The 25,686-nt window shown below is 46.1% G+C and overlaps 2 protein-coding genes across 2 annotated transcripts; both read left to right on the plus strand.

Moving 5' to 3' along the window:
• Positions 1-3,117: 3,117 nt before the first annotated feature.
• STMN1 (stathmin 1) lies at positions 3,118-8,996 on the plus strand. The gene is made up of 5 exons (XM_044998085.1): positions 3,118-3,206; positions 5,579-5,648; positions 6,420-6,592; positions 7,561-7,752; positions 8,207-8,996. Exons 2-5 carry the CDS (start codon positions 5,636-5,638, stop codon positions 8,273-8,275), a joined length of 447 nt encoding a protein of 148 aa, XP_044854020.1. The 5' UTR covers positions 3,118-3,206; positions 5,579-5,635; the 3' UTR covers positions 8,276-8,996.
• Positions 8,997-14,779: 5,783 nt separating this feature from the next.
• PAQR7 (progestin and adipoQ receptor family member 7) lies at positions 14,780-25,677 on the plus strand. Its single transcript, XM_044998031.1, has 2 exons — positions 14,780-14,872; positions 19,265-25,677. Exon 2 carries the CDS (start codon positions 19,312-19,314, stop codon positions 20,368-20,370), a length of 1,059 nt encoding a protein of 352 aa, XP_044853966.1. The 5' UTR covers positions 14,780-14,872; positions 19,265-19,311; the 3' UTR covers positions 20,371-25,677.
• Positions 25,678-25,686: the final 9 nt, after the last annotated feature.

The following is a 25,686-nucleotide window of genomic DNA, read 5'->3' on the forward strand; positions in this document are numbered from 1 at the left end:
GGTGAACTTTTTTTGACAGCTTGAAATAAACTGGAAAATTGTTCTTATTTGCAAGGAATCCTGCAACCAAAAGCTGCTGGGCTGTGTACTGAGCTCAAGGGGAATCTGCTTGGTCTCCCACTAACATTGCCTATAAATAATGGTCTAATGCAAAGTAAATGCATGATTTTCCTATATTCCATTTTCCCTGGGAGATCCCCAGCCAAGGAGTGACAAAGCCCAGCCTCACAGAAACAAATGGGTTTTATGAAACTTAAAATCACTTCTGACAGGAGACCAAAAATGAGACATTTTATCCCAAAAGGTAAATATTTGAGAATACTGTAAGAAATTGGAAATACATATTGAGTATTATATATTTTTTGCATTACAGTAGGGCTAAAGAATCTACTGAGATCAGGGTTCCACTGTGTTGATGCTGTACACACACACACACACACACACAGTTAAAGATAGTTCTGGCCCAGACAGCGTACTGTTTTAATAAAGAAGGCAGACAAAGGGTTGGCAGGGGAAGAGAGGTGAAGTCACTTGCCCAAGGTGACAGAAGGAAATAGGCAGAACTGGGGCCTAGCCACTGGACAATGCTGCCTCTAAATATTAGAGGTTATATGGGAAAGGCATCTTTGTCTTAAGGAAAAATAATTAGTCTTGGGCCTTTTTTTATTTTTAGTTATTTACAATGTGCAAACAAGCCAAGAAGATGTATAGAATCTGGGCACAGAGTCTGGCCCCAAGTGACTGGTAGTGGGATCCCACCCCTCTCCCTTTTGCAGGAGGTACAGGGGACATTTCTTCATGTCTCTGCCAAGGGCCAGGCACCAGGAAATGACAGGAATGCCAGTCAAAACCCAGGAAGTCCTTGACTTTGTGACTCCTGAGATCACCCCATGACAAGCTCCCTTTTGTTACTAAAAGGCTTTAAAATACAAACACCTAACACACTGTTGAAATCATATGGATAATAATGATGAATACATAATAATAAAATAAGAACACTTGATTTAGGAATGACACAAGCTCTCTGCAGGTCAACAACATTCCAAACAACATTTAAAGCAGTGTAATCACAGCACTTAAGATATTTCCTTTATTTAAAAATGATCAGTTATATTTTATAACTAGCCCCTTGGCTGCTGTTTCTTGCTGCACAGTAACATGTGGCTGCTAGCATTTAGAATGATGCACTCCTTAGATGGGGCAGCACCTGACCAAATGTTTTTCCCAGTATACCAGGTCTGTTATTGAATGGTCAAGCAGATGGATCCTGTTTCAAAACTGAAACATTACACTAGCCACTAGATCCTAAAATCACCTCTAAAATACTGCTTAAAAATGGCTCTTGCTGTGTTGAGCTAGCTGATCCAGCTGAAAACCGAGTTCTAACAGCTCTGCTGCTGGATGCTGTTTCCATGGAAATAGACGTTAGATCAGGGGGGAAAAAAAGCATTTAAAATAATTTGTGTTTTGAGAGCTTTATAGTTTTCTGTCAAAATATTAACCTACCTTAAGGTGGGATTTTGTGTGTAAAATCCTTGTTTTTTAAATTATGCACAACAGGGGTGGATCCCCTTAATAAAACCTCGTATTTCAATATTCAGGTACAAAGCCTTTGAAATAAAGAGCTTGGCTCATAACACATTAAGGCTGCTCTTCCCTGGTCATTTACCTCTCATGCATATTGACTTTTGATGCAATTTAAATGAGTGGATCACAAAAATTACCAAGGGAATCATATTGAAATAATTTTTAAAGAACACACTAAAACCCAGCCAGTTCATTCAAAGTTTGTCTGGGAATTAACCACTTAGCTATGCTTAGTAATTCAATACATCAGCACCAGAATTGTTCCTAATGTACCCCTTAACACAGATAGGGATGGTTCTTAAGGCAGCCTAAATGTACGTAATTATAAAATGATCATTATGGATGAAGAAATCGGACTAGCTGGCTAGCGGAATGGCTGCAGGGGTTTCCAGTGTAACTGCACAAATCTGTGAGTCATTGGCCAAGTGTACTGCATGTAACAAAAAACATCAATGAAGGCTGCATGCCATTTTTTAACTGTATTGTAGCCTAATAATATTTACGTCCCTCACAGGCAGGGTTGTGTGGTTTAGGGAAAGCTTCAACGAAGCATGTTGAGTCCTCTGGCTAAAAGATACTAAGAAAGTGCAAAGGATTTATCATATTATACTACCTCTTGGTACTTGGTACAATTTAGATTGTAAATTGTTTTGGGGGCACGTTTCACTCCGATTTCTCTTTCCTGTATTCCACTTGCATTGAAGTAACAGGTACATTTATGGCTTCATACAAATTACAGCACGTGGCATATAATAATTAGCCCTTTTGTAGCATCTCCCATGAAGGTTTCTCAAAGCATTTTACATACATTAGCGAATGAAGCCGAACTACTCCCCTCTGAATTAGGTATTCATTAGGCTAAATCCCAGCCCAACGCGCAAGGCACAAATAGGGCGTGTTGCTGTGCTGAGAACCCCTTTTAAATGGGTGAGAGCAGCCTCAATACCCACTGACTTCCCTGCTCCCCAGCAAGGCATTTGGTTGCAGCACCCCGGGTGGAGCTGAGGTCGCCCAGCACCTTGTAGCATTGATCTGTCCCTGCCCTCCTGAAAGATGGACAAAGCCCCGGACAGCCTGGGAGCCCCAGACAGAGCCTTCCCGCAGCTGACCCTGCAAGGGCGAGGGCCGGCACGTGGCTCGGAGTTTGGGATCCTCCCGGGACAAGTGGGTTTCAGGGGGTGGTTGGCGGGACGGAGCCCTTGCACGGGGCGCCAGCCCCGGCAGAGACAGGGCTGGGCGAAGGAGACAAAGGGAGTCCCGTTATCCCCATTTCACACGTGGCGACGGTGAGGCAGAGGCGGGGTGCGCGTGCCGCGGCGCGTGGAGGAGCCGAGCGGGGGCAGACCCTGGCCCCCAGCACCTTCCCCCCCCCCCGCCAGGGTCCGGCCCCGACCCCCCCCCATTGGCCCCCCACGCCCTGTTGTGTGGACGATCGCTCCCACAATGCACCAGGCGAAGGGGGCGCGCGAGCCCCCCCTCCGCCCCCCCGCTGGGCGACACGTGCCGCCGCTCTCGGCCAATGGGGGCGGGGCGGGGCTGGTCACGTGCCATTGTTTGGCGCTTTTGTGAGCAGCAGGTCGGTTGGGAGCTGAGTGTGGCCAGCGGCGCGGACGGAGCAGGTGGGTGAGCGAGGGGCGACAGGACGGAACAGAGCAGCGGGAGTCCAGGGGAGGCGCGGGGAAGCAGCGGGTCGGTGCCTGCGAGGGAGCCCGCGGTGGCTGGCGGGAGGGTGAGGGTCCGTGGGCGGGGGTCGCGGGAGGGTCCCCCCCCCCGTGCGGTTCGGCGCTGGAGGGGGGGGCTGTGTCCTCCACAGCGCGGAAGTGGGTCAGTCTCCGTCAGGGGCCGCGGCCGCTTTGTCGCGAGGGCGAGGCGGCGGCTCCGCGCTTTCCGCGGGTGAAGGGAGCAGCCGGTCCCAGCCCGCGGGGTCGCGGCGCGGAGGGAGTGGGGCTGACAAAGAGGACGGGGCTGTGGGAGACAATGAGCCGGGGGGCGGGGTAGGGAGCGTCCCCACCCCGCCGGCTCGGGCTCTATTGTCCGTGTGGGCGGGGGGGGGGCCGGGGCGGTTCCCTACGGAGGGGGTGGGATCAGGCTCAGGCAGCGGCGGCAGCTGTCCCCGGTTCCCTCCCTCCTCTGACAGGACCCCGCCATTGTTCGCGGGGAAGGGGCGGTGCCCAGCGAGCTCGGCCGCCCTCGGTGCTTTAGTGGGGACCGCGGCCGCCTCGCTGCGAGGTGAGGGGCGCGGAAGGGACCGAATCAGCCCGTAGCTCGCAGGGCAGGGGCCGAGCCGGGGGGAGGCGCCCCGGAGGAAGGGGTCGCCGCGCGAGGACCTTTGGCGCGCGGAAGGCGGGGGCCCCTATCAGGTGAAACGGGCGGGAGGAGTAGCTGGGGAGGGGGATACCCAGGTGCCCGGATGTTACGGTTAGCCCCGCCCCCTCCCCACAGCCCCTGCGCGCGCTCTCCAGCGGTTTGAATTCGGTGCTGTTCGAAACGCGCGTGCCGAGGGAGGGGCTTCAAGGGAGCCCTGCGTCACGCTCGCTTCTGAGTGGCTGTATGGGGCATCTGCCTCTCCCGTACGCGGTAGTGTGATTGGGCCGCTTAGGGGCCGGCCCTGGCCCCGCCCCATGAGCTACAGACGGTCCCGCGCACTGTCTGGAGCTTGTGCCACCTGCGGGGCAGCTCTTCGCTCTGCCCCCCAGCCCCGCTTACCCACAGTAGCCAGACTGCTCCACCATTACTCCTCCTCCAGAGCCCTGTCCGTCCGCCCTGCCTGCAAAGGGGGTCCCCCCCCTCTGCCCTACTATTCCAGGCTTACAGGCCTTGCCCATCCGCAGCTATTGATCGGGTTCTGTTCTTCCCTATTTAACCATCCAGCTCTTCCGTAGCTGCCTCACTGACCTCAACTATCAGTCATGCTTCTGTGGTTTTTAAATTATTTCTACTCTTATTTTAGTGAGGCTATCTGGCATTAAAGAAAATGGCTCAGCTGTCAGTCTATAAAAGTGCAGAGTATCATGTAGTGCTTTTCATCCAATGACTTCTAAATAACCATTCTAAACAGAGTCAACATCAGTGGGATTGTACCCATTTTTGTACATGGGTAAACTGAGGCACTTGTAGCTGGCCTGTATCCAGTGAATCCTCTGGATAGAATGCTGGACTGGAACTCAGATCTGAGTTCTATTCCTGGCTCTGTTACTGCACTGCTGGGTCCTTGGGTAAGTCACTTCCCCCTCTGTGCCTTCACTTCCACATTAAAATGGGGATAATGATACTGTCCATGTTTGTAAAGTGCTTTGAGATCAATGGGTGGAAAAATGACTTTAAGAGCTAAGTGTTACAAAATGGTTATGCTCCAAGCATGCTATATAATGTGGCTTGGGTTCTCTTCAGTAGAGAGGATCAAATTTCCCTTATTTTTATATGGCTAGTCCCTATCTGCACAAGCACAACCAAAACTTAGTGTCTTGAGAGACAGCTGTCTTATGACTAGTTGTCTCATTGTAGTCTTAAATATAGTGTTGACCAAGTCTAAATTGTCACCCCAATTCTCTGAAACTGGGAACAGGCTGTAGTCCTGAATCCACTTCCTTTGGACTACAGTGCCACCCCTGAAATTTAAAATGTTACTTTCCCCAGTAGGATTAGTAGCCCTTTGTGGGGGCGGAGAAATTATTGGACTAAACACTTACATTGTGGCCTTTGCAATTTAGAAGTGCAAACAAGGACTGAAAATATTCAGGAAATCAACTGGGCCTAGAGGAGAAGTTTCCACCCATCCAGTGCCAACTGCCTAAATTGGCCACAAACTCTCAAATCATAGGGTTAGATGGGACCACAAGGGTCATCTGGTTGTAGTAATGAATACCTCTTCAATATTCTCTTATTGTAACACAAAGAGATTTTGATGGGAGTTGCATTCTGGTGTGTAAAGCAATTTTTATGAACTCTTATGGTTATTTACTCAAAGAATTAATGATTATTAATTACTTAGGGGTTCCACTGATTGGAGTCTTTCCAGAGCACATTTCTGGTGTCTACCTTCTTAGTCATGGCTTCTTCTGGTATGTAATGTGTTAAGAACACTTTATTGAATATTCTTGTATTGTATCTTCTCAATTTATAAATATTTTGAATGAAAGGGAAGTTTCTTCACTAACCTAATTTTGATGTTAAATAAGCAGTGAGCAAAGTACTATTCTTCTGTCTCTTAATGCAGGGGTTAAGAAAACTTTAAATGTGTGTGAAAATACATGAAAAGCTTTGTCTGGTAGCAGACAGCTTTCCCTTCATCTGCATGCTGTCTAGTATGGTTGATGAAAGTGACTATAAGATGTGGATGTGATGCCCTAAATTCTATAAGCAGACAAGTCAGTTCTGCAGGAGTTTAGGAGCCATTTGTGCTCTGTTCTGAGAAATATAGTCTGAAGTTCTGGAAGGAAGGCTGGTCTGCCGGCTAAAGCACTGTACTGGGACTTGGGACACCAGGGTTCAATACCTGGCTCTACCACAGCTTTCTGAGGGACCTGGAGCAAGTTATTTAATCTTTGTCCTTCAGTTCTCCATCTATAAAGTTGGGGATACTTGCTCATCTAACTAGCATGTTATGTGAGGATAAATTTACGTGTAAAGTTGTGCAGATACTGTTGTGGCTATGTGACTTAAACAAATGTATTGTTGGCTTATGCTGCTGCTTAAAACAGGCTAATCTGCTTATTTTAAACTCTTGCTTCATCAGTCAGCTGCATGAATCTAAATCTTAGAATCCAGTGTAATGATGTAAAGACAACACTTAAGTTGACTCAAAGTATCAATGTGTCTTGTCATTCTCTTAGATATTCAGGTGAAGGAGCTGGAAAAGCGTGCCTCTGGGCAGGCATTTGAGCTGATACTCAGTCCTCGTTCAAAAGAAGCAGTCCCAGAATTTCCCCTCTCCCCTCCAAAGAAGAAGGATCTTTCACTGGAAGAAATTCAGAAGAAGTTGGAAGCTGCAGAAGAGAGACGTAAGGTAAATCCAAATTAACAGTAGCTACAAGGGCCAGTCAGGTAAAGCTCACTTTTAAAAATAAACAAACCCTTTCTGATAAATCTAAACTTGCAGGACTTTCAATCTTAATATAGGCACTTGTTAGTTTGGACAACCAGCCAGCTATTCACATGCTAGCACAGTGCTGCAAAAGAGCAGGAGAATGTTTGCTTGTTAAATGGCTTGCAGTAGAATTTCTAAAGCTCTTACTCAGTTGTGTTAAATATATCTGCAAGACCTAAACTTCATTCCCAAAGTGACCTTTCATGGTTGCCCCAAACATGGGGGTGGTGGGCCATTTAATAGGGAGAGAGAATGTTACTCTGTGATCTCCTAAAGTTTACTGAAAGCTGGTCTTCGATCTGATTCTTCTCCTACCTCTTACTTCACGGGGAAAGTCTTGGACTCCTTCTCCCAGAAAAATCTGGCTACTAGTAAATCTCTGAAACTCCTGATACGAAGTACATGGTTGAAAGTTGGACTTGACATGGGACCTGCTGTTGAGACACGGCTTCAAATTCCTAATTATAATAATTAGGAGGGTGATAAATGCAAAGGCTTTTTAACATAAACATAACATCTGATATTTGCATAGTCTCTCTAGTGTCCATGGGTTTATGCTAAAACATACAGTGACTAGAGGAGGATAGAATCATCCAGAAAACTTAGCAGCAATGTGCCCTTTTTCTTTCAGAAGCGATCTAGTTTACCCAATTCTTATACTTAACTGCAAGAACTTATTTTCTTGTGTACTCAACTGTGATGGAATCTGGGCAAGTAGAGGAGGAAAGCACTGGGGATTTGTGCCTGATATGTGTTAAGACTACAATCACAAATGAAATAGTCAGTAGAAAACATTATGTTGTCTCCAATGTAGACAACTACAATTGGGTACCTTGCTATATAGTTCATCTGTCTTGTGTCTAAACATGCATGGTCTATCTTGTTAGTCTCATGAAGCAGAAGTCTTGAAGCAATTAGCTGAGAAACGAGAGCATGAAAAAGAAGTGCTTCAGAAAGCAATTGAAGAAAATAATAACTTCAGCAAAATGGCAGAAGAGAAGCTGACCCACAAAATGGAAGCTAACAAAGAAAACAGAGAGGCACAAATGGCTGCTAAACTGGAGCGCTTGAGGGAGAAAGTAGGTGTAGAGTTCTAATTCCCACTTGGGAAGAACTCGTTTATGTTCTTTTCTATGCTAACCAACTAAACATAACCACTAAGGGCAGAGTGGGGTAATTGTCTAAATAGACATCTGGAGGTCTTGGGGGGGAGGGAGGGTGTATCTTTTGGTCAGTCACTAAAGAGGATTATATCTTATTATTAAATCCCCAAAAGACCTATAGTAATTCTCTTGGGAAGAGGAATAGGAGGGAATTTATGCACTTTAAAAAAGGAAGAAAGAAGTTGCTGATCTTCAAAACCGTGGCATATGCTACAATTCATCCTGTCAGTTCGGGGTCAGATGTGAAGGTGGAATTGGAAGATGTGGCAGCTGAAGTGTAGACATGAGTGCTGCTACAAACCTAGAGTCTTGGTTTCTTTAGTAGATTAATTCAAACAACTAATTGCTCAATCACCTTTCCTTTATTCAGGACAAGCATATTGAAGAAGTACGAAAGAACAAAGAAGGCAAAGAACCTGGTGAGAACGAAACTGACTGACTTCATTCTGGAAAATAACTCTCCCCTTCCCCTAAATATCCAAAGACTGTATTGGCCAGTGGGGTTTTTTTGTTGAATTTCTAGAAAACTGATGTAGAGCTGGATAGTTAGATCCAAACTGTACACTTGCTTTGGGGACTAAAGGGGAGATCTTACATGTTTCACTTTTTCTAAAGTGTTGTCTTTCCAGTGTAGCTATCTTCTTGTTGCATCCTTTTCTACTCCAGTGCACTTGCTACTGGGCTGATGGCTAGTACTGTATAAGCTCTGTAAGACATGTTTGTGAAAGGAATATGTAGTATACTATTCCATGCTGAATATGTTACACTTCAAATCTGACTCTGTCCCAGTCTTATAAGATACTACTGTAACTGACTGACTTAATAAAGCTGCACAGTGCTATTATCACAAGTGAATTATTTCTGGAACTAGTATGACAATACATTAACAAAATCCAGCTTTTATAGATGACTCTGTCTAAAACAGGCCTTCTTTAACATTAGAAAGAAAAGCCTAAAGCAGCACTTTTTCTTACAGCCAGCTACTGGATATACTGTATGGCATCTTTTTCCCTAGAGCTGTCTTCATTGTCTTAATCTTACAATAAGAGCTTTGTTGTGGCACCTCAGCAGTTGTCAGCTGTTATGGTTCTTGTTTAAACAATTCAGAACCACCTCCCTCTGGACATTGACACTTCAACAAATAAATCCTTGTTACCACATGACTGTAATCTGACTTTTTATGTTAAAAACAACTTTTCTGGAAACACTAAGAGAGCGATCCAATTGTCACCATGCAGCTTTGTGAAGAGACTTCAGGGGAAATGGTGATTTCAGACTTGACACAGTTCTTGCACTTCCCTAATCCAACAACAAACAGGTTTAAATTTAAAAATGTGAATGTTATTGAGACATACAGTGAAGTACTGGAATAGTTTCTGTACATGGGCAGTCTACCTCTATTAAGAGGAGCCACCCTTTTTGTGAGTAAAAAATAGTTTGAGTTAGAATAAACAGTAGTTGGAACTTAAGGGAGAGATAAGCACCCAACTTCCATCCCTGTCCTTACAAAATAGTTTCCCCAAAAGACTACTTGCTTAATTATTGTTAGCTAGCATGTGTTGTCCCTATTTAATTCAATTCATGCCAGTCTAATTGGAGAAAGACCATTATTTCACTTAGCTCAGTAGCTTTCCTTCCAAAGTGAAGTAGTCTAGGAGGATCTTGTAGACACTTGTGAATGTATACTGCTAATTATGAGGTAAGTAGCTATATGACTATAAAGTCTCCAACCTAGATATAGGTAGGATTCATTCTTAAACTGAGACCCTGTTACTCAGGCTTGTACTATAATCTGTCTCAGAGAACGTTTCTAGCTAAATACAGGAGTACCCATTGAATGGCTTGACACCATGTACTCTTCCCACTGAAGCTTGTAAGAGGCAAGGTGGGGGAGATGATACAGGTAGCAAATGTGAGACCGCTAATGCTGGACTTTCAGAGGCCCTGAGCACTAACAGCTCCCACTGACTTCAGCTGGAATTTTGGATGGTCAGCACTGCTAAAACAGCTGAGGGCTCAAAATTGGACACTATTTTTTAATTTGTTGCTCTTATTGTTTAGTCTTATTGCAACAGTTACTTCACAATCCAGTTCCACTTTATGGGAATAAAAGTCACAGGGCATCTGATGTCCTGAAGATGGTGTGATAGCTGAGCCAGGGATCTAGGGTTTTTAAATTGCCAACCTGAATGCCAAGCTTCTCCTCCAGTTTTCTGGGGGCTGTTACTATGGAAACCTTGTTTCTGAATGTGGACTGGTTTTGTGCAGTGTTTGTACGATATCTAGAACAGTGAGACCCTGGTCAATGACTGGGGCTCCTCCTAGCTGTTACATGTATAATGTCAGGTCTGATCAGATCAAGAATCTATTCTGCATATTTAGTCCAAGTATTGTGGGGTGCTACTCCATCAATGGGGGGGTGGAAACTTAAGAATACAGGAGAGGACAGGCAAAGTGACTTATCTGAGATCACAGAGCCGTGCCAATTAGAAATGAACGCTAGATCTGGCAACTACGAGCCTAGCACATCTCATGATATACACTATGCTGCACTTACACCACTCTTGTGGGGGGAAAATAAGTCAGGGGACCCCAAAGTACTCATCACACTGATTTTTGCCTCAGGGAAAAAGCCCCACCCTGGCAGCAGCCTAGCACCATGCTGTGAAGAAGAGGACCGCCAACTAAAAACCTCCACATTATGTCCTGTAGTAGGTTGCCAGATGGGCCCTGGAGCTATCTCTAAAGATCTGGTCACACCTAACCCTGATCCTGTTATCTCCAAAAGGAACACAAGGGGGATATGGCTGAACTAGTTTCATTCCATCTTGAGACTGGTGGAAGAAAAGGGTCTTTAAAGAAGGGTAATGAATTTGAGGAGGGAATTAAAACGTGAGGGACCAAGGAACTGAGGATGACACAGCAAGTGAGGGGAAAAGTGAAGTAATGGATTACAGGGAGAGAGAGGATGGAACAGATAAGATGAGGGGAAAGAAATAAAGGGAGAAGACATCAGGGGAAAAAGTGAAAGGCCGGCCAGCCAGCCTGTAAAGAGCACCAGGCTTTAAGAGACAAATTCAAGTTAGAAATAAGGCACAATGATGGTGACTGAGCAGTGGAACCAATTACCAAGGGAAAGTGAATTCTCCATCTCTTGATGTCTTCAGCTCAAGATGATGCCTGTCTGCAAGATATGCTTTAGCCAAACCCAAGTTACTGGGCTTATTACAGGTAATAACTTAAAATTAATTGCATGTAGTATACAGGAGGTCATGCTAGATGATTTAATGCTCTCTTCTGGCCTTAGTATCTATGAAACTACAAAGCTATATAATAATTCTTGGGTCCATATTAGAAGAATTGTGGCTTGAGAAGTGGGAAAAGGCTGTGATGTGGTTTTTATTGGATTAACTATGAAAATGAATATAGCCAGTATTATAAGCTCCCATGTTTATTTTATGCTGCCCTCATATTTTAGTTTTCAATATACCACAGATTTTTGCATTGATAATGTCCAGTTACATCATAGAGATTGTTAGGGGAAGCTAGACATCTGAGTAGGGGACATTTGGGGTTGACCCCTTCACTGGTATGGGTTCTCAAACTGGGGGTTGGAACTCCTCAGGGGGTCATGAGGTTATTACATGAGGGGTCGCAAGCTGTCAGCCTCCACCCCAAACCCTGCTATGCCACCAGCATTTATAATGGTGTTAAATATATTTTAAAGTATTTTTCATTTATAAGGGGTGTGTGTGTCACATTCAGAAGCTTGGTATGTGAAAGGGTCACCAGTACAAAAGTTTGAGAACCACTGTAGTAGCTGGATGTTTTTGCTACAGCAATCTGTGAAATAGTTAACCATGTTGGGATTTAAAATGTCATCTTTAGGTTTTAGCGTTAACTCAGAGATGAACAGGCCAGTTCACCTCTTTCAGGTATTGATACAAGTTGTCCGCAGACTCTGGAAGACGTCACTGCATTGATATAGGCCCTAGGGGTTGTCTACACCGAGAAGCTATTGCAAAATAAGCTAGGGTGTGAATTTAAAACATGATAGTTATTCCACACTAGTTCCCAGTGTGTGCATTCTTATTCCACACTGAGTGACTTTTTGCATATTCATCTTATTGCACTCCCAAAGTGGTTTAAGCTAAACTATATAAAGACACTCACTGCAGAATAAGCATCCACATGGGGAGGTAGTACAGAATAGCTACTTCCCTGTGTAGATAAGCCTTTATTCTGTTCAGGTTTTCAGGGTTATGTTTGCAATAATGAGTGCTACAAACATCATTTAAAAAAAATGCAAGCTCAGATTCTGGAGCACAATTATGCATCCAGGGGTGAATTCCATAGCCACTGAGTCATGGATTACACAGGGGCTCTAGCTATGATTTAGAGAGCCCAAAATGGTCTGCAACCCAGTTGGAAAGATCTATGTTCCTTTATAAATGGCTTTGACATACTTGCTATTGTTCTTACCTCTCCAGGACAGATGGCTGAGTATTCATAATTGAGGATATTGCAGGAACCTTTTCTTTGGCCATTCCCCTAGAGCAGTGGATCTCAACCAGGGGTATGTGTACCCCTGGGGATACACAGAGGTCTTCCAGGGGGTACATCAACTCATCTAGATATTTGCCTAGTTTATAAAAAGCACTAGCAAAGTCAGTACAAACTAAAATGTAATACAATGACTTCTTTATACTGCTCTATACACTTACATGTAAGTACAATATTTATATTCCAACTGATTTAGTAAAAATTAGAAAGTAAGCAATTTTTCAGTAACAGTGTGCTGTGTGCACTTGTATTTTTATGTCTGATTTTGTAAGCAAGTAGTTTTTAAATGAGGCAAAACTTGCGGGTACGTAAGACAAATCAGACTGATGAAGGGGTACAGTAGTCTAGAAAGCTTGAGAGTTACTGCCCCAGAGTCTGCATTTGGCAGATAAGAATTACCTCTCTAGAGTGGCTTTTGACTGAATTTTAAATGATGTTAAAGGTGACTTGTGAAGGGGGAGAAAAGGGGGCTGTACCTTCTTTTGCCTCTTTATGATGTATAAAGAAAACCTAGAAGGAGTTTTTTCCTAATAGAAATAGAAATCCAGATTCTGTTTGCACTGGGTGGATCTAGTATGATTGAAGATCTGGTGAAATTATAAGTCCAGAGAGTGAAAGCTGAGCAAATGAGAAGGGAGGGAATTTTTAATCATACTTTAAAACATTTTTTTCAAGTGTAACACCTCTTTAACTATTTAACCTGTTTGACTAATATACATTTTGGAGAAAGGATGTCTTTGTTAAAGGAACACTCCCAACCCTTCAAGGTAAGTTAAGGTGTTTCAGTGTAAAATACACATCCTCTGAGGCATCCAATAATTTTTTTGCCAACACCAGAGAAGACCAGACTTGACATTTCTGATATTTCCAAAATCAAAAAACAAAAACTCATCTGTTTATCCATCATTAAGAAGCAAAAGATTCACAAGCCAGATTTTTAAAGATTCTCTGTGGGTCACTTTTCACATCCTCCATGCCTGAGTCTATTTTGAAGGTCTTGTGTTTCATTAATGGTTTTTAATGGTACCCAGATGCACTGGGCACTTCTAACACTCTGATCTCGCAGATACTGACAAATGTTAATAGTCCTGCTAAAGTTTTTCATGGCAGAAACAGGTTGGGTATCGAGGTGAAATGTCTGAAATAGGGAGAGCTGAGAAGCCATTTGGGGAACAATTCAGATCAGAGATACAACAGTCTGATATTCCACTGATCCCTGACTCCTGTTTGATAAAACTGACACCAAACCACGAAGTATCAGAAGACCAAACAATAGACAAAACCTTTGTCAACTCCTATGTCACCTGAAGTTTTTTTTACTGATAGAGTGAAACTTTATAACCCACTTGTGTGATATTAATGACCCTGTTTTATAGATGGGGGTGCCTGGTAACATGGGTGCACATAGCGCTGTGCCATGAAAACAGCAGGGAATTTGCAGGAAAGTGCTACACTAAGGCTCACACTAACTTAGAGATATATTTTATTGAGGAACCAGTGCAGAAAGGCAGGTGTCCCTGGGACTGCGCCTATTTAAATCTTGATCCAAAGCTACACTAGTGTGATTGGATGTTGACTGCCATGTAAAGACAATGGTCATGCATTTTAATTAATCAGTATTAAAAAACCCAGTGAAAAGAGTTTGCCACAACATACTGGGTTCCAGAAAAGCCACGGCTGTAATGTGATAGGTCAGCTGGGCTGGGAAAGGTGGGAGATTGCCAAGGTTTTGAGAAAGATCCAGACTGGGGTTGCCATTGTAGAGGGTGGGAGAAGTGTGTGTTCATGTGGAAGGCAAGTGCCCCTCACTAGATTTTGGAAGCTGCCTGTTTGACAACAATAATGCAATGGTCACTTCGTTTTCACGGAGAAAATACAGGCTGACGGGGCTGCTGGCCATGGGCAGAGGGGAAGGGTCAAGGATCTTAAATCCCCTCCCCAGCCTGACTTCTAGAAACGCTCCTAATCCCCCATGCCTGATCCAGGCAGATTTAGTCCCTGTCAGGGTCACCCTGAGGCTGGGATTAAAACTGCTGGTTTTAAAATAATTTCTTAGGGCAATTAGTGTCCGAGCAGGAAGAGGGAGCGCTGGGGGCGGCTCTTCCCCGCAGCCCTCTGCTGCCACCCTCAGCGCCTGGCATCCCCCCCTTTGCAGCCCCACTTCGCCCCCCGCAGGGGCATCTCACCCGCCCGCCTGCCCCAGCTGCAGGTCTCCGCGGCCTCCAGAGGGCGCAGCGGCCTCGCTGCAGCGGCTTGGTCCCTGGGTTGCAGCGGCGCCGGCGGCCCTGCCAGATGGGTGGGGAAGGGAAGCAGATGAGGCGGGTCTGCGTGGGGAGGCGGCCGCTGCAGAGGAGCGGCCCTGGCGGACTGGGGAGCTCCTTCCTCCCCCCTCTCTCTCCGTGGTGCCACTGGGACTAGGGCGGGGCAGAGGCCGGAGCATCGGACACGGGCCGGGGGAGTTCGAGCTTCGCAGGTACCCGAGCGGGGCGAGGGAGGGACCGAGCTGTTTAGGGAGGGGTGGTCGGGGCTGGGATCTCGGGGCAGTGCCAGGAGCGCACGGTACTGGGGACCCCTTAGAACTAGGAGTAGCCTTGTGCTGGGCACCTCTGAGACCCCGGCACCTTGTTTGCTTGGGGAGCCAGTGTGCTGGGTACCTCCCGAACACTGCAAACCTCCCAGAGACTTTAGGGCACACCCTGGGGCATCCCTCATCATAGGAATCTGTAGGGGACCCCAATACTTAAAACCTTAGGGCACTAGAAAATGGGGTACCCTGTGTGGAAACCCCAATAGCTAGAGATCTCTCAGGGGTACCTGGAGACTGCTGGGGAGCCCTGGTACTGCCTACCCCTGGGCAGACCCTAATCCTATAGCTCCTAATATTAGGAAATTCTCAGAAACCCCACTCCCCATAGCTTTTTGGAGGCCCCTAATGGGAGCCTGGTATATGGGGTGGGTAGAGTTCGCTCTCAGTAATTTGGCTGAATGCCCATTGACTTTAGTGGAGCTATGCTGGATTTACACTGGCACAATTTGTCCCTTGGGAGCTATACCTATCTCACAGGATCAGGCCCTGAAAGGTCATCAAGTCTAGCCCCTTGCTGTCACTAGGCAGGACCAAGTACTGATTTGCCCCAGATCCCTAAGTGGTCCCCTGAAGAATTGAACTCACAACCCTGGGTTTAGTAGGCCAATGCTCAAACCACTGAGCTATGCCTCCCCCACTATCCTAGGCACCAAGTCCAAAAAAATCACAGCTCTGTTTGGCTCAGTTTTTGCCTGTCAGATAAAAGTTTTTCAGAACTTTGAGAAATAAGATAAAAATTCACTGGAAGTGAAATTGATCCCTACAGGGCACACTGAGTTTAAGCCAGCCACTGAAGTGAGTTTTGCCGATCCTGCCCCAGTTTAAAAGAAACCACATAGTGACTGACATTTAAAATAAACCCACTTTTATTTGTGCTTTTAACAGGATGTTTACATGTGTATACACAAGCATGTAAACACTGAGGGCCAGATGTTGCAAGCTTTACGTTAAGTAGCACTCTATGGGACTACCAGTGTAAGTGCTACTCAGTATGCGTCAGGGATACATCGTGGGAGAGTTAGTTTATGGCACGATGGCACACTTGGAGGTGACCTGGGTATTTGGTGCAGCACTACTGCAATCTAGTTAGGCACGTAGGTATTCTTGATTAAGAGTGTAAATGAGACTGGTATTTTCCTAGGAACTATACAGGGCCCTTATTATTTCTTCGCTCCCACTATGTTGTAAGAAGTTCACTACTGAAAGATTAGCGCTGCTCAAACCAGTCTTGGGGCTGCCTGATTTAAGTTGCTATCTGTTTCCTATCTTCTGTTTTGTTTGGCCACATGGAAGGTCAGAGCGTGAATGATATATTGCCTTGCTACTGTTCAGGCTCTGAATCAGAGGTGATGCTAACTTACAGGAATATTTTTGGGTCCCTTCTCACCACCCCCACTAAAAAATACTAAGTGCATTGTTTCCACAAACCAAAATATATACCAACACAACACATACTAACACACTTGTGTTAACAAGTCCACATTAAATAAGATGAATGGTACTTTGGGTGTAATACTAAATCGGGGAGCCCTTGAGCTGCTGGGGACCCTAAGCAAATACTTAGACTGCTTATGCCTAGCAAGCACTACCACTGCTTCAAATAAATATTTCTCTAGTGCCTTGTAGATCCTGGAGAAGTGTCTCCTAAAAAGTAGCAAAGTGGGGCTTTAGCTTCACTGGGAATTTGCACCGATTCCAGCAATTGCTGAACCACCCATCCACCAATATAGCTTAGAGCTGGGTAAGCAACACCCATGCAAATTGTGGCTTTCCTTGTCTCCACCTGGGGTTTGCACTGGTGTGCAGCTACACTGACGGCTGGAATCAGGACGTATTCTCAGTGCAGACAAGGCTTGAGGTTTTTACCAAACCGTGGAAGATCACTTAATGTACGTGACCATAATGTGTTTGAGTCAGGAAGCACGTGTGCAGCTGCCTTCTTGCCTGTGCCTTCCCTAGCAGGGATCAGGACGGTTTCAGTTCTTTTTGTTGAGGTTTAGTTGGAGGGTGAAAGAAGCTGGTGATCACATACCATTGTCATTCTCTCCATTCTGGTGATTCCCATCAGGAGGAGAGGAGGGTGGCATGAGCAGTGTGTGTGGGGGGGGTCATGGCTAGTATCTCACGTCATTTCACTTCTTCTTAGGCGCGGCCCTCTTAGCCTTCACTCTTTTGGGTTTCGTCGTCTTGGGCTTGGAGTTTGGAGGCTGCCTCCCCAAGAGTTTTCTGTCTCGAACCCTGGAATTCTTTTCTACAATGTGATTTCCGCACTAATCAGAGCTGCAAAGACTAGGAAATATTATTTTGTCCCCAAGCTTATTTTTTCAATATCACAGTGGGGTCTAGTGGGCCCAACCAAGAATCCTAGAATCATAGACTATCAAGGTTGGAAGAGACCTCAGGAGGTATCTAGTCCAACCCCCTGCTCAGAGCAGGACCAACCCCCAACTAAATCATCCCAGCCAGGGCTTTGTCAAGCCTGACCTTAAAAACCTCTAAGGAAGGAGATTCCACCACCTCCCTAGGTAACCCATTCCAGTGCTTCACCACCCTCCTAGTGAAATAGTGTTTCCTAATATCCAACCTTAACCTCCCCCACTGCAACTTGAGACCATTGCTCCTTGTTCTGTCATATTTGGACAGAGTTGGATCTCATTGTGCTAATTGCTGAACAAACCTAGAATAACAGTCCCTGCCTCAAGGATTTTACAATCTAAATAATCTTCTGGACAGACAGTGGGGGAAAGGGATGCAGTGTAGAAGCTGAGCAGTAAGCAATCTTTTCGTCTGAATGCATGTGGTTTATCTTCAGCTATCAGCATGGGGGGGCCATGTATCTATTTTGATGTAGAGGTAATGATAGCAGGTCAATAATAATAATTAATGCCCCAACCTTGTCTAAGGGTACATTTACCCTGTGTCAAAAGACCCGTGTCATCATGGCCAAAGCTGGCCCAAGTCAGCTGACTTGGGCTCCCAGGACTCAGGCTGCAGGGCTATAAAATCGCAGTGTAGATGTTCAGGCTCAGGCTGGAGCCTAGGCTCTGAGACCCCCAAGAACCCTCCAGGATTGTCCTGGAGTTGCCAGGCATTAAAGATTAATCTTTAATTAAATATCATGTCATGTGATGAAAACTCCAGGAATTCATCCAACCAAAGTTGGCAACCCTACTGGGCTATGAGACTCGGTGCCGTGGGTTTCTTACCACAGTGTAGCTGTATCCTGAGCTGTTCCAATGGTTTCATGTCTGAAATGTAAGAGTTAATCTAAAGCGCCCAGTTGCACTGGGCCTGGAATGGAGTTTGAACTTTGTGTTTAAACAGGGCTTTAGCAAGTAGAGTTGGGGGTAGACACATTTTTTAAAAAACATTCTAGCCTAGAACAGGGTCTTCTTAATACACTTCCAATGAAGTGAATGCGGTAAAAGGAGCCAAGAAGTCTGTTTTTGTCTCCTCAGGGACAGTAGTTTCTGAGTAGACTGCACCTACATAACGGTCTGCTCCCACAGAATGTGTTAGGGAAGCTAAATGATGAGTTTGGACTATTTGTGTTTTGTAACTAGTGTTTTTATAAGGCCATATGGAAAATTAAGAGCTGCAAAAAGCAGCTAAGACTTAGAACACTTTACCAACTCTAAAATGCAGCCCCCTCTGAGGTGGAACACACCAGCTGTTTAACAACTCACAGCCTCACTATGCAAGCATTTAGGACAGGGAGTGAAGGGGGATGCTGAATCCCATTTGTAGGGGCGGGGTTGGGTGGTGGAACGTAACTAATTGAGTTACAAGTTTGTCCAGGATGTTGGGGCTTGGGCCGTCACAACCCGCTACTGGCTAAGCAGGTGAAGATTTGTGATCATTAGCTAAGAATTGTGCACCACCTACTATATGTAGGTATTATCCCATCTTCCTCACCCCCTCCCACTCATTTATCTCCTCCTCCTGTTATGTCTTGCCATTTTTGCTTTCTAAGCTCTTAGGGACAGGGACTGTCATTCATTACATATTTCTACAGCACCTGGCGCAATGGGGTCAAACGTGCTTGTGACCTCTAGGCCCTACTGTAATACAAATAATAGTGTTTAAACCCAAACAAAAAACCCCTCCACGCTACGTTTCATTCTTCATTCCTTGTAAACGTCAGGAGAACATTCTCTCTGATAAGCAGATCTGCTAAGATTTAACAAAAAAACACACACACAAAAAATGAATCCTACATGTTGATCCCCTATAATGCTGCTTTTAAAACCAAACTAAATTTTCCTTTCTTCTCTTCAGGAAGGTTTGCTTGCTTGGCAGCAATTGAGTGTACGGGGCTCCTTGTCATGGCAACCATTGTCCCGGAAAAACTTACCCGCCTTTTCATTAACGTGCAGCAGCTTTGGCAGGTCCCCAGGCTGCTGGAAATGGCGTTCCCCTCGCCTCCCTGCACCGTGGGCACCTCGGATGTGCCTAAGGTCTTCTGGAAACCCTACATTCACACCGGCTACAGACCCCTCAACCAGACCTGGAAGTATTACTTCTTGACGCTTTTCCAGCAGCACAACGAAGCTGTCAACGTCTGGACTCACCTCGTGGCTGCGCTGATCCTGCTGCTGAGGTTCTGGCGGCTTTCCCAGACGGTGGATTTTGTGAGCGATCCTCATGCCCATCCCCTGTTCATCATTGTCATTGCTTCTATCACCTACCTAACCTTCAGCACCTTGGCTCACCTCCTCCAGGCCAAATCGGAGTTCTGGCATTACAGCTTCTTTTTCATGGACTATGTGGGAGTAGCCATTTACCAGTACAGCAGTGCCTTGGTGCATTACTACTATGCCATCGAGCCAGATTGGCATGCAAGGATCATGGGGTTTTACATGCCGGGGGCTGTTTTGCTAGCGTGGTTATCCTGTGCAGGTTCCTGTTATGCTAAATATAGATACCACCAGCTTCCTCGCCATCTGAGCAGGCTGTGTCAGGAAATGCCCTTGGGCCTGGCGTACGCTCTAGATATTAGCCCAGTAATTCACCGGCTCTATACAGCTCAGACCTCCGAGCAGGCGGATCCAGCCCTTTTATACCACAAATGCCAGGTGCTGTTTTTCCTCATCGGTGCTTTTTTCTTCTCGTACCCTTATCCAGAGAAATGGTTTCCTGGGAAATGTCACCTCTTTGGGCAAGGGCATCAGATCTTCCACGTGTTTCTGGTGCTGTGCACCCTGGCCCAGGTGCAGGCGGTGGCTCTGGACTATGAGTCGAGGAGAGAGATTTACACCAGTCTGCACGGTGACCAGACTCACAATTTCTCTGCCCTGTGCTTCTTCACCGTAGCCTGCTGCCTCCTCACTGCCGCTTACATGACCAGCAAAGTGAAGTGCAAACTGAACTGCAAAGGAGAATGAAAGCTGTGGAGGGGATGCTCCTGATCTCTCCCATCTGGCTGTGGACTGCAGTGTAAAGAGTGATGGAATGCTTGGAAATGTGCTACTGTTAAGTGATCTGCAAAGGGAAAATACTGGGAGTTTGTGCTCTTTTGGGTTTTTTTATGATGTATAAAGAAGACCTGGAAAGGTGTATGTGTGTATAAGGGTTAAAACATTTTCTTTTTCTGCTTATTTTCTGCCTTAGAACTTCAGGTCCTGTCTTTAAAAGGCCTCAATGAAGAGCTGGGAGCAACGCTCTCTTTGCTAAATATGCATCCGGCTGCCCTGACACACGGGCATCTACGGGCTGAGATGACTTGCACAGCTGAGATCCTCAGTGAGTCTTCTAGCAAAACCAGGAGTGGCCAGCTCTGACATTCCTGATATTTCTCGGGCAGAAGTTAAGACAGAAAAAACAAGTCCAGCTTGTCTTTACATGTCGCAGAGAAGCAAACAAGGGGACAAGACAAACATTTTTTTTTCTGTTCAGGTCACTTTATATAGCACAGTAACTTTACATGGCACTTTACACTCAGCGAAAGCCATGTGGCCTGCCCTTATCTAAATAAGACAAGATACACTGAAGACAAGGCCCTGTCAGCAGAGGGGAGGAGGTTATCAGTAACGATGAAGAGGAGAAGGCAGGAAGGATAGCTGGAAGAAATGGGTTTCTAAGTGGGATCTGAAGGAGGAAAGAGGCCTCTGAGAAGAAGGAAGCTTTGTCTATACTGGCCCTGTACCCCTAAAAATTCCTTCTGTTGCTACCACTGGTGCAGTTCCATTGCAGGTAGCAATAACGTGAGTGCTACTGTAAATGAAACGCTGGTGTTTTAACCACTGTGTCTTGCAGACCTGATTTGGGTGATAGGAGCACTGGCGGCCAGTCTATACTACAGCTGCCACCACTGTCGTTACACCAGCATTGGCAACAGTGGTAAAGAGAGACACTCCTGTAAACATAGCCAGAGTGTGTCCCAGGCACAGGGGGCGCGTGAATGCAGAGGTGAATTTGCGGGTGAGAAAAGGAGCAGAAGGAAGGGGACATGCGAGCAGTGAGAGATAGGTGGGGGGCGAGATTGGTGAGTACAAGGAGCCTAGATTCGATGTGTCAAGAGGTGGGAAAGATTCAAGATGAGGGGGGCTGAGCTGAAGCAGCTGGAGTGTGGTGGAGGGCAGGAAGATGACTTTAGCAGCAGTTTTTGGGACAGACTAGTGAGGCGAAGATGATTGTGTTCAAAGGCAGGGGGATTCAGCTGGGGGTGCAGGAGAATGAAAAAGGGCTGATGTTAGTGACGAAGCAGTGATTGAGATTTAGCAAGAATTTGGCTATGGAGGAGAAAGAAAGCCGAGGTAAAAATGATCCAAGATTCTGGCCTGGGAGGGGGAAGGGCAGCTGGGGAGGTGGGGTGAACAGAAAAGTTTAAAACAACTGATTTGAATCTAGACTTAAATTTTGCTTCTAAAATTGGTTCCAGTTCCTGCCAGGACCTGAGCTCATTCCACCCTCCTCCCTCCGGTTTCTCTTTCCTCTGCTGCCCTCACTGATCTAGACTAAGGCCTTGTCCACAGTGATGAAATCGACCAAGTCCTGAAATTGCTTTCTCACTCTGTCCAGTCTGCAAGGGTTTCAGGAACCTGGTTACTTCGGCTGCTCCTGAAGATGGTTTTCAATAACCATGGTAAAAAATAAATGTTCTGACCTGTCTAAGCTGGGCAGCAGCATTCAGCAAAGCAGGTTCACCTGAAACCATTTTTAAGAGCTGTCACTGAAAAGTGGTGTCAGAACGCTGTCATTTCCAGGGGCTGGTGCCTACTGCAACTTAAAGAATCCAGCTGCCTGATCTGGTTTGCGTAGTTAGGGCTGCAGGAGGAATCACAGACCTCTCAGGGCCTAATTCAAGTTCTGGCAAGTAGACAGTATTTTAAATAGCTTTAAAATGCATTGGCCATATGCATAGTTCTTAAAGCTACACAGATTTCATCGGCAAGCTCTAATGGCTAATGAGACAGCTTTGTAAAAAAGCATAGCTGTGCTCACCGGACCAACTGACTTTAAGATGCACAAGCCACATATTTAAAGTGTTTTGATCAGTGCATTTCTGTTCTGCCACTTTTTCCTAAGCAAGGAGACAGGAGCTGATCCTGGGAGGTGCTGAGCCCTTGCAGCTCCCAATGGACTTTTCTGGCTCAGATGCCAAACTCTTATGGCGGTTTAATGTGTGTAAAGTGCTTTGAAGATGAAAGACACTGTGTAAATGTTAAAAATGATTAGAGAATCATATAATTAACAGGCGTCAGTGCCTCTCCCCTCTCCTTTCAAGTGGGAGAGGAGTGGCTTCACCAGCTCTGTGTCCCCCACAACCCACTTGAAGGGTTCCTCTCTGTTCCTAAAATCCTGAAGTGAGGGAGTTTCACACCAGCATGAACAATACAGAGTTTGAGCGAGCCAGTTGACTTCAGTTCTGCTTAAAGCTTGTCCTCTTGGTAGGTGGTGTTTTCTGAATGTAAATATTTTATTCCTCTATTGATACACAAAAAGCCTTAGGATGTAGTTTGAATTTTAGTTTATCTTTACTTTATTGGGGAATCCAGGATTTCGCTGCCCCTAAGATTTTAGAATGGCAACAAACTAACACCCATGTGCCTTCCAAACATGGGGAAGGATCCGGATCTGAACTTCTCCAATGTTTGGGTGTGTTTGGATCTAGGATTTTGATTCAACTTGTGACAGGAATAGGGACCAGTCTCAAAGTCTGGATGCGCTTTGGTTTGGACCAATCTCTAGTTTGTTTAAACTATTAAAATATTTAATGTGTCATATGAATAGACTAGATCAGGCAATGTGGATTATCAGCCCAAGCTGTGTTGATGTCCCCAGACTGGGGCTACCTGGTCTGGGGGGAAAGGTAGGCCCTAGCACCAATGGTTAGCAAAGATTTGTGCTTCACCAGAGATCACTCCTTGACAGATTTAAAAGCTTTGCTTCCTTGACAATTATTTCACTAATTTGCAAACACTTGGGCTACTTTTCACCTTGGAAAGACTCAGGGAAGGGAATGCCTAGAGGTAGACAATAGCTTGGTGGGCTTTGAAAGAAGCCCTGGGGGTCTGATCCTGCTGCCACACCTCTGAGCTGGATCTTCGTTTAGTTGCACATGTGCTTGCTGGCAGCAGAGTTTGTGTTGCTGAACGCCTCCTCGTAGGAGTTAATTGGTCGGCCACAGAGGAGATGTTAGCGCAACAAGCAGAACAAGATCTGACAAGTGTGAGCAATGTCTCTAATGCTCCTAGCTTCCACCGTAAGACCTGCTGCAGCACCACGGGCAGGCCGGTGCCTCCTCTGATGGGGACTAGATCTTCTCACTTGCAGCAGGTTTGCTGCTTGCCGCAGACGGGGCAGCACATGGGATTGGTTGCTTTGTGTTGAAGGGCCAAGCAGTCCCAGGAGGAGCAGGACTGAATGCAGCACAGCAAAGCTTGTGCAGTTTATCTTCAGGCCTGTTGCAACTGGAAATAGGCCCATGAAAATTAGGAGCCAGATTTCAAACAGCCCCCTAGTTTGGGTATATTCGGGCTAGGTATAAAGGTGGGGGAACATGTAAAATTCAAGCCCAGATGTGCATGCAGGTTTCAAACAACCCCTATTTGTTGAGGGTATTCGGATCTGAGCTTTGGTGTGTGACGTTCCCAGGTCATGATGTTCATTTAAACACTTCCATGGATACTAAGCTTCTCCTTGTCCTTTGAGGCAATGATGCCTCGCCTGTCCTGACCAATCTGCAGCCTCCGTGTATGATCAGGCTCTTCTGCTGCCAAAGCGCTCTGTGGATTCAGCCCCCCTTGCTCCAACTGGTATGTCTCAAAGCAGATGTTACTGGCGCGTCATTGTTTATACTGCAGGCCATTCCTTCCTGCTGCTCTTACGCACGCATTCCATCCTTGGCCCAAGGAACTGCATGTTAACTTTGGGGTTTGTTTAATCCCCGAAGGAGGCAAGAGTAAAAATAACAGTGACGAGTTACACTACTGAGGATCAGTTGCCTTGCTAGCACCACTTGCCTCTGCTGTCTTAGGTGTCTATCTGTAAAGCCCTGTGTGGTACCTAACGGCCTGAGCCAGTGCCATTCTGCACACCCGCAACTCCCATTGACTGGGTCAAGTTCAGCCTGTCGCTGAGCTGGGTCATGGTGCTGCTGTTAACAGCCCCTAGGTCTGGACCCCGGCTGGAGGGGAGGTGCTGGGCTCAAAACATTTTCAGTGAAGAGTCCTTGACTTTGGAGCCCTCCCCTGCCCGATCAGTTCAGCTGCTCCTGAGTTTACCCTCCCGAGTGCAGGGCAAGGTCCAGCCCTTAGCTCAGGTTTTTGGGATAACAGAGGTTGGTAACTATGGGGTTAGGCTTCAGGATTGCTAGGGAGGCTGGCTGAGCAGCTGTTGTAAATATGGCGTGCGGCCTGTTGATGCACAATGATCTTGACGACTTGGACTTTAGTGGGGTAAATGCCTCCACAGACTTAGGGCAATGGGGTATGTGTTGCTTTATAACGATGCCTGTAGCCCACTCCTCCCAGGGGCATAGCTTGGTGGTTCCCACTAGTGGGTGCCAGTAATACTAGTACTGCAAACGTTACCATTGGCTAATCGGCTGCTCTTTGCCTCGTGGCCAACTGCTTCACTGTCTTCAGGATGAACGTTGGGCTCAGCCTCTGTGCCTGGTCCCAGTGCCTTCCCACCGCCCACCCTCCACTTTATTGTTGGCTGTATCTGGCCAGGGGTCATTCGCTGGTATCACACCAGCTCTAGAGCACGGTGGGGACTGGGTGGCCTATTAAGGAAGGGAAAGCAATAGAGGTGGTTGGCTGCAGGCCCAAGAGGTGGGGCACGGTCACCAGCTAGTACGATGGTGGTAGTAGTCTGGCAAATAGGTTTTGTTACCGGAACAAGTTGGGCAGCTCATCCATGTTCTTAATCACTGCAGCTACATGGACGTTCTTTTCTGTTATCACAAGGTCACAGCTGCCATAGTGTCTGCAGCACTGACCATATTACAAACATGTAATATCCGGCATGCTCAGGAGGTGTGAAAACTGGCAAGCCATAATGTTTGGCAAAGGAATCAGTTGAAATGACCAAACTCTATTGTCAAAGATCCCCTACTTTGCTGTGCCAGCTCCAGAGCAGCATAAGGGAATCAGGACAGGCTGGAATCAAAGCCCCAGTAACGGCACATAGCATTTATGTGGATATCCCTCAGGTGGTGTTCGGGCGATCCTGTGTTATATGGGGTGAGCACAAAA

Source organism: Mauremys mutica, chromosome 23 (assembly GCF_020497125.1).
Source record: "Mauremys mutica isolate MM-2020 ecotype Southern chromosome 23, ASM2049712v1, whole genome shotgun sequence".
In the NCBI taxonomy this organism is placed as follows: Eukaryota; Metazoa; Chordata; order Testudines; family Geoemydidae; genus Mauremys; species Mauremys mutica.

Excerpts from the sequence above, each read along its gene's own strand:
- STMN1 (XM_044998085.1), top strand. Across the intron at positions 6,593-7,560 it reads CTGCAGAAGAGAGACGTAAG|TCTCATGAAGCAGAAGTCTT; the intron begins GTAAATCCAAAT and ends CTATCTTGTTAG. Across the intron at positions 7,753-8,206 it reads TGGAGCGCTTGAGGGAGAAA|GACAAGCATATTGAAGAAGT; the intron begins GTAGGTGTAGAG and ends TCCTTTATTCAG.
- PAQR7 (XM_044998031.1), top strand. The coding sequence starts at position 19,312 with ATGGCAACCATTGTCCCGGAAAAACTTACCCGCCTTTTCATTAACGTG.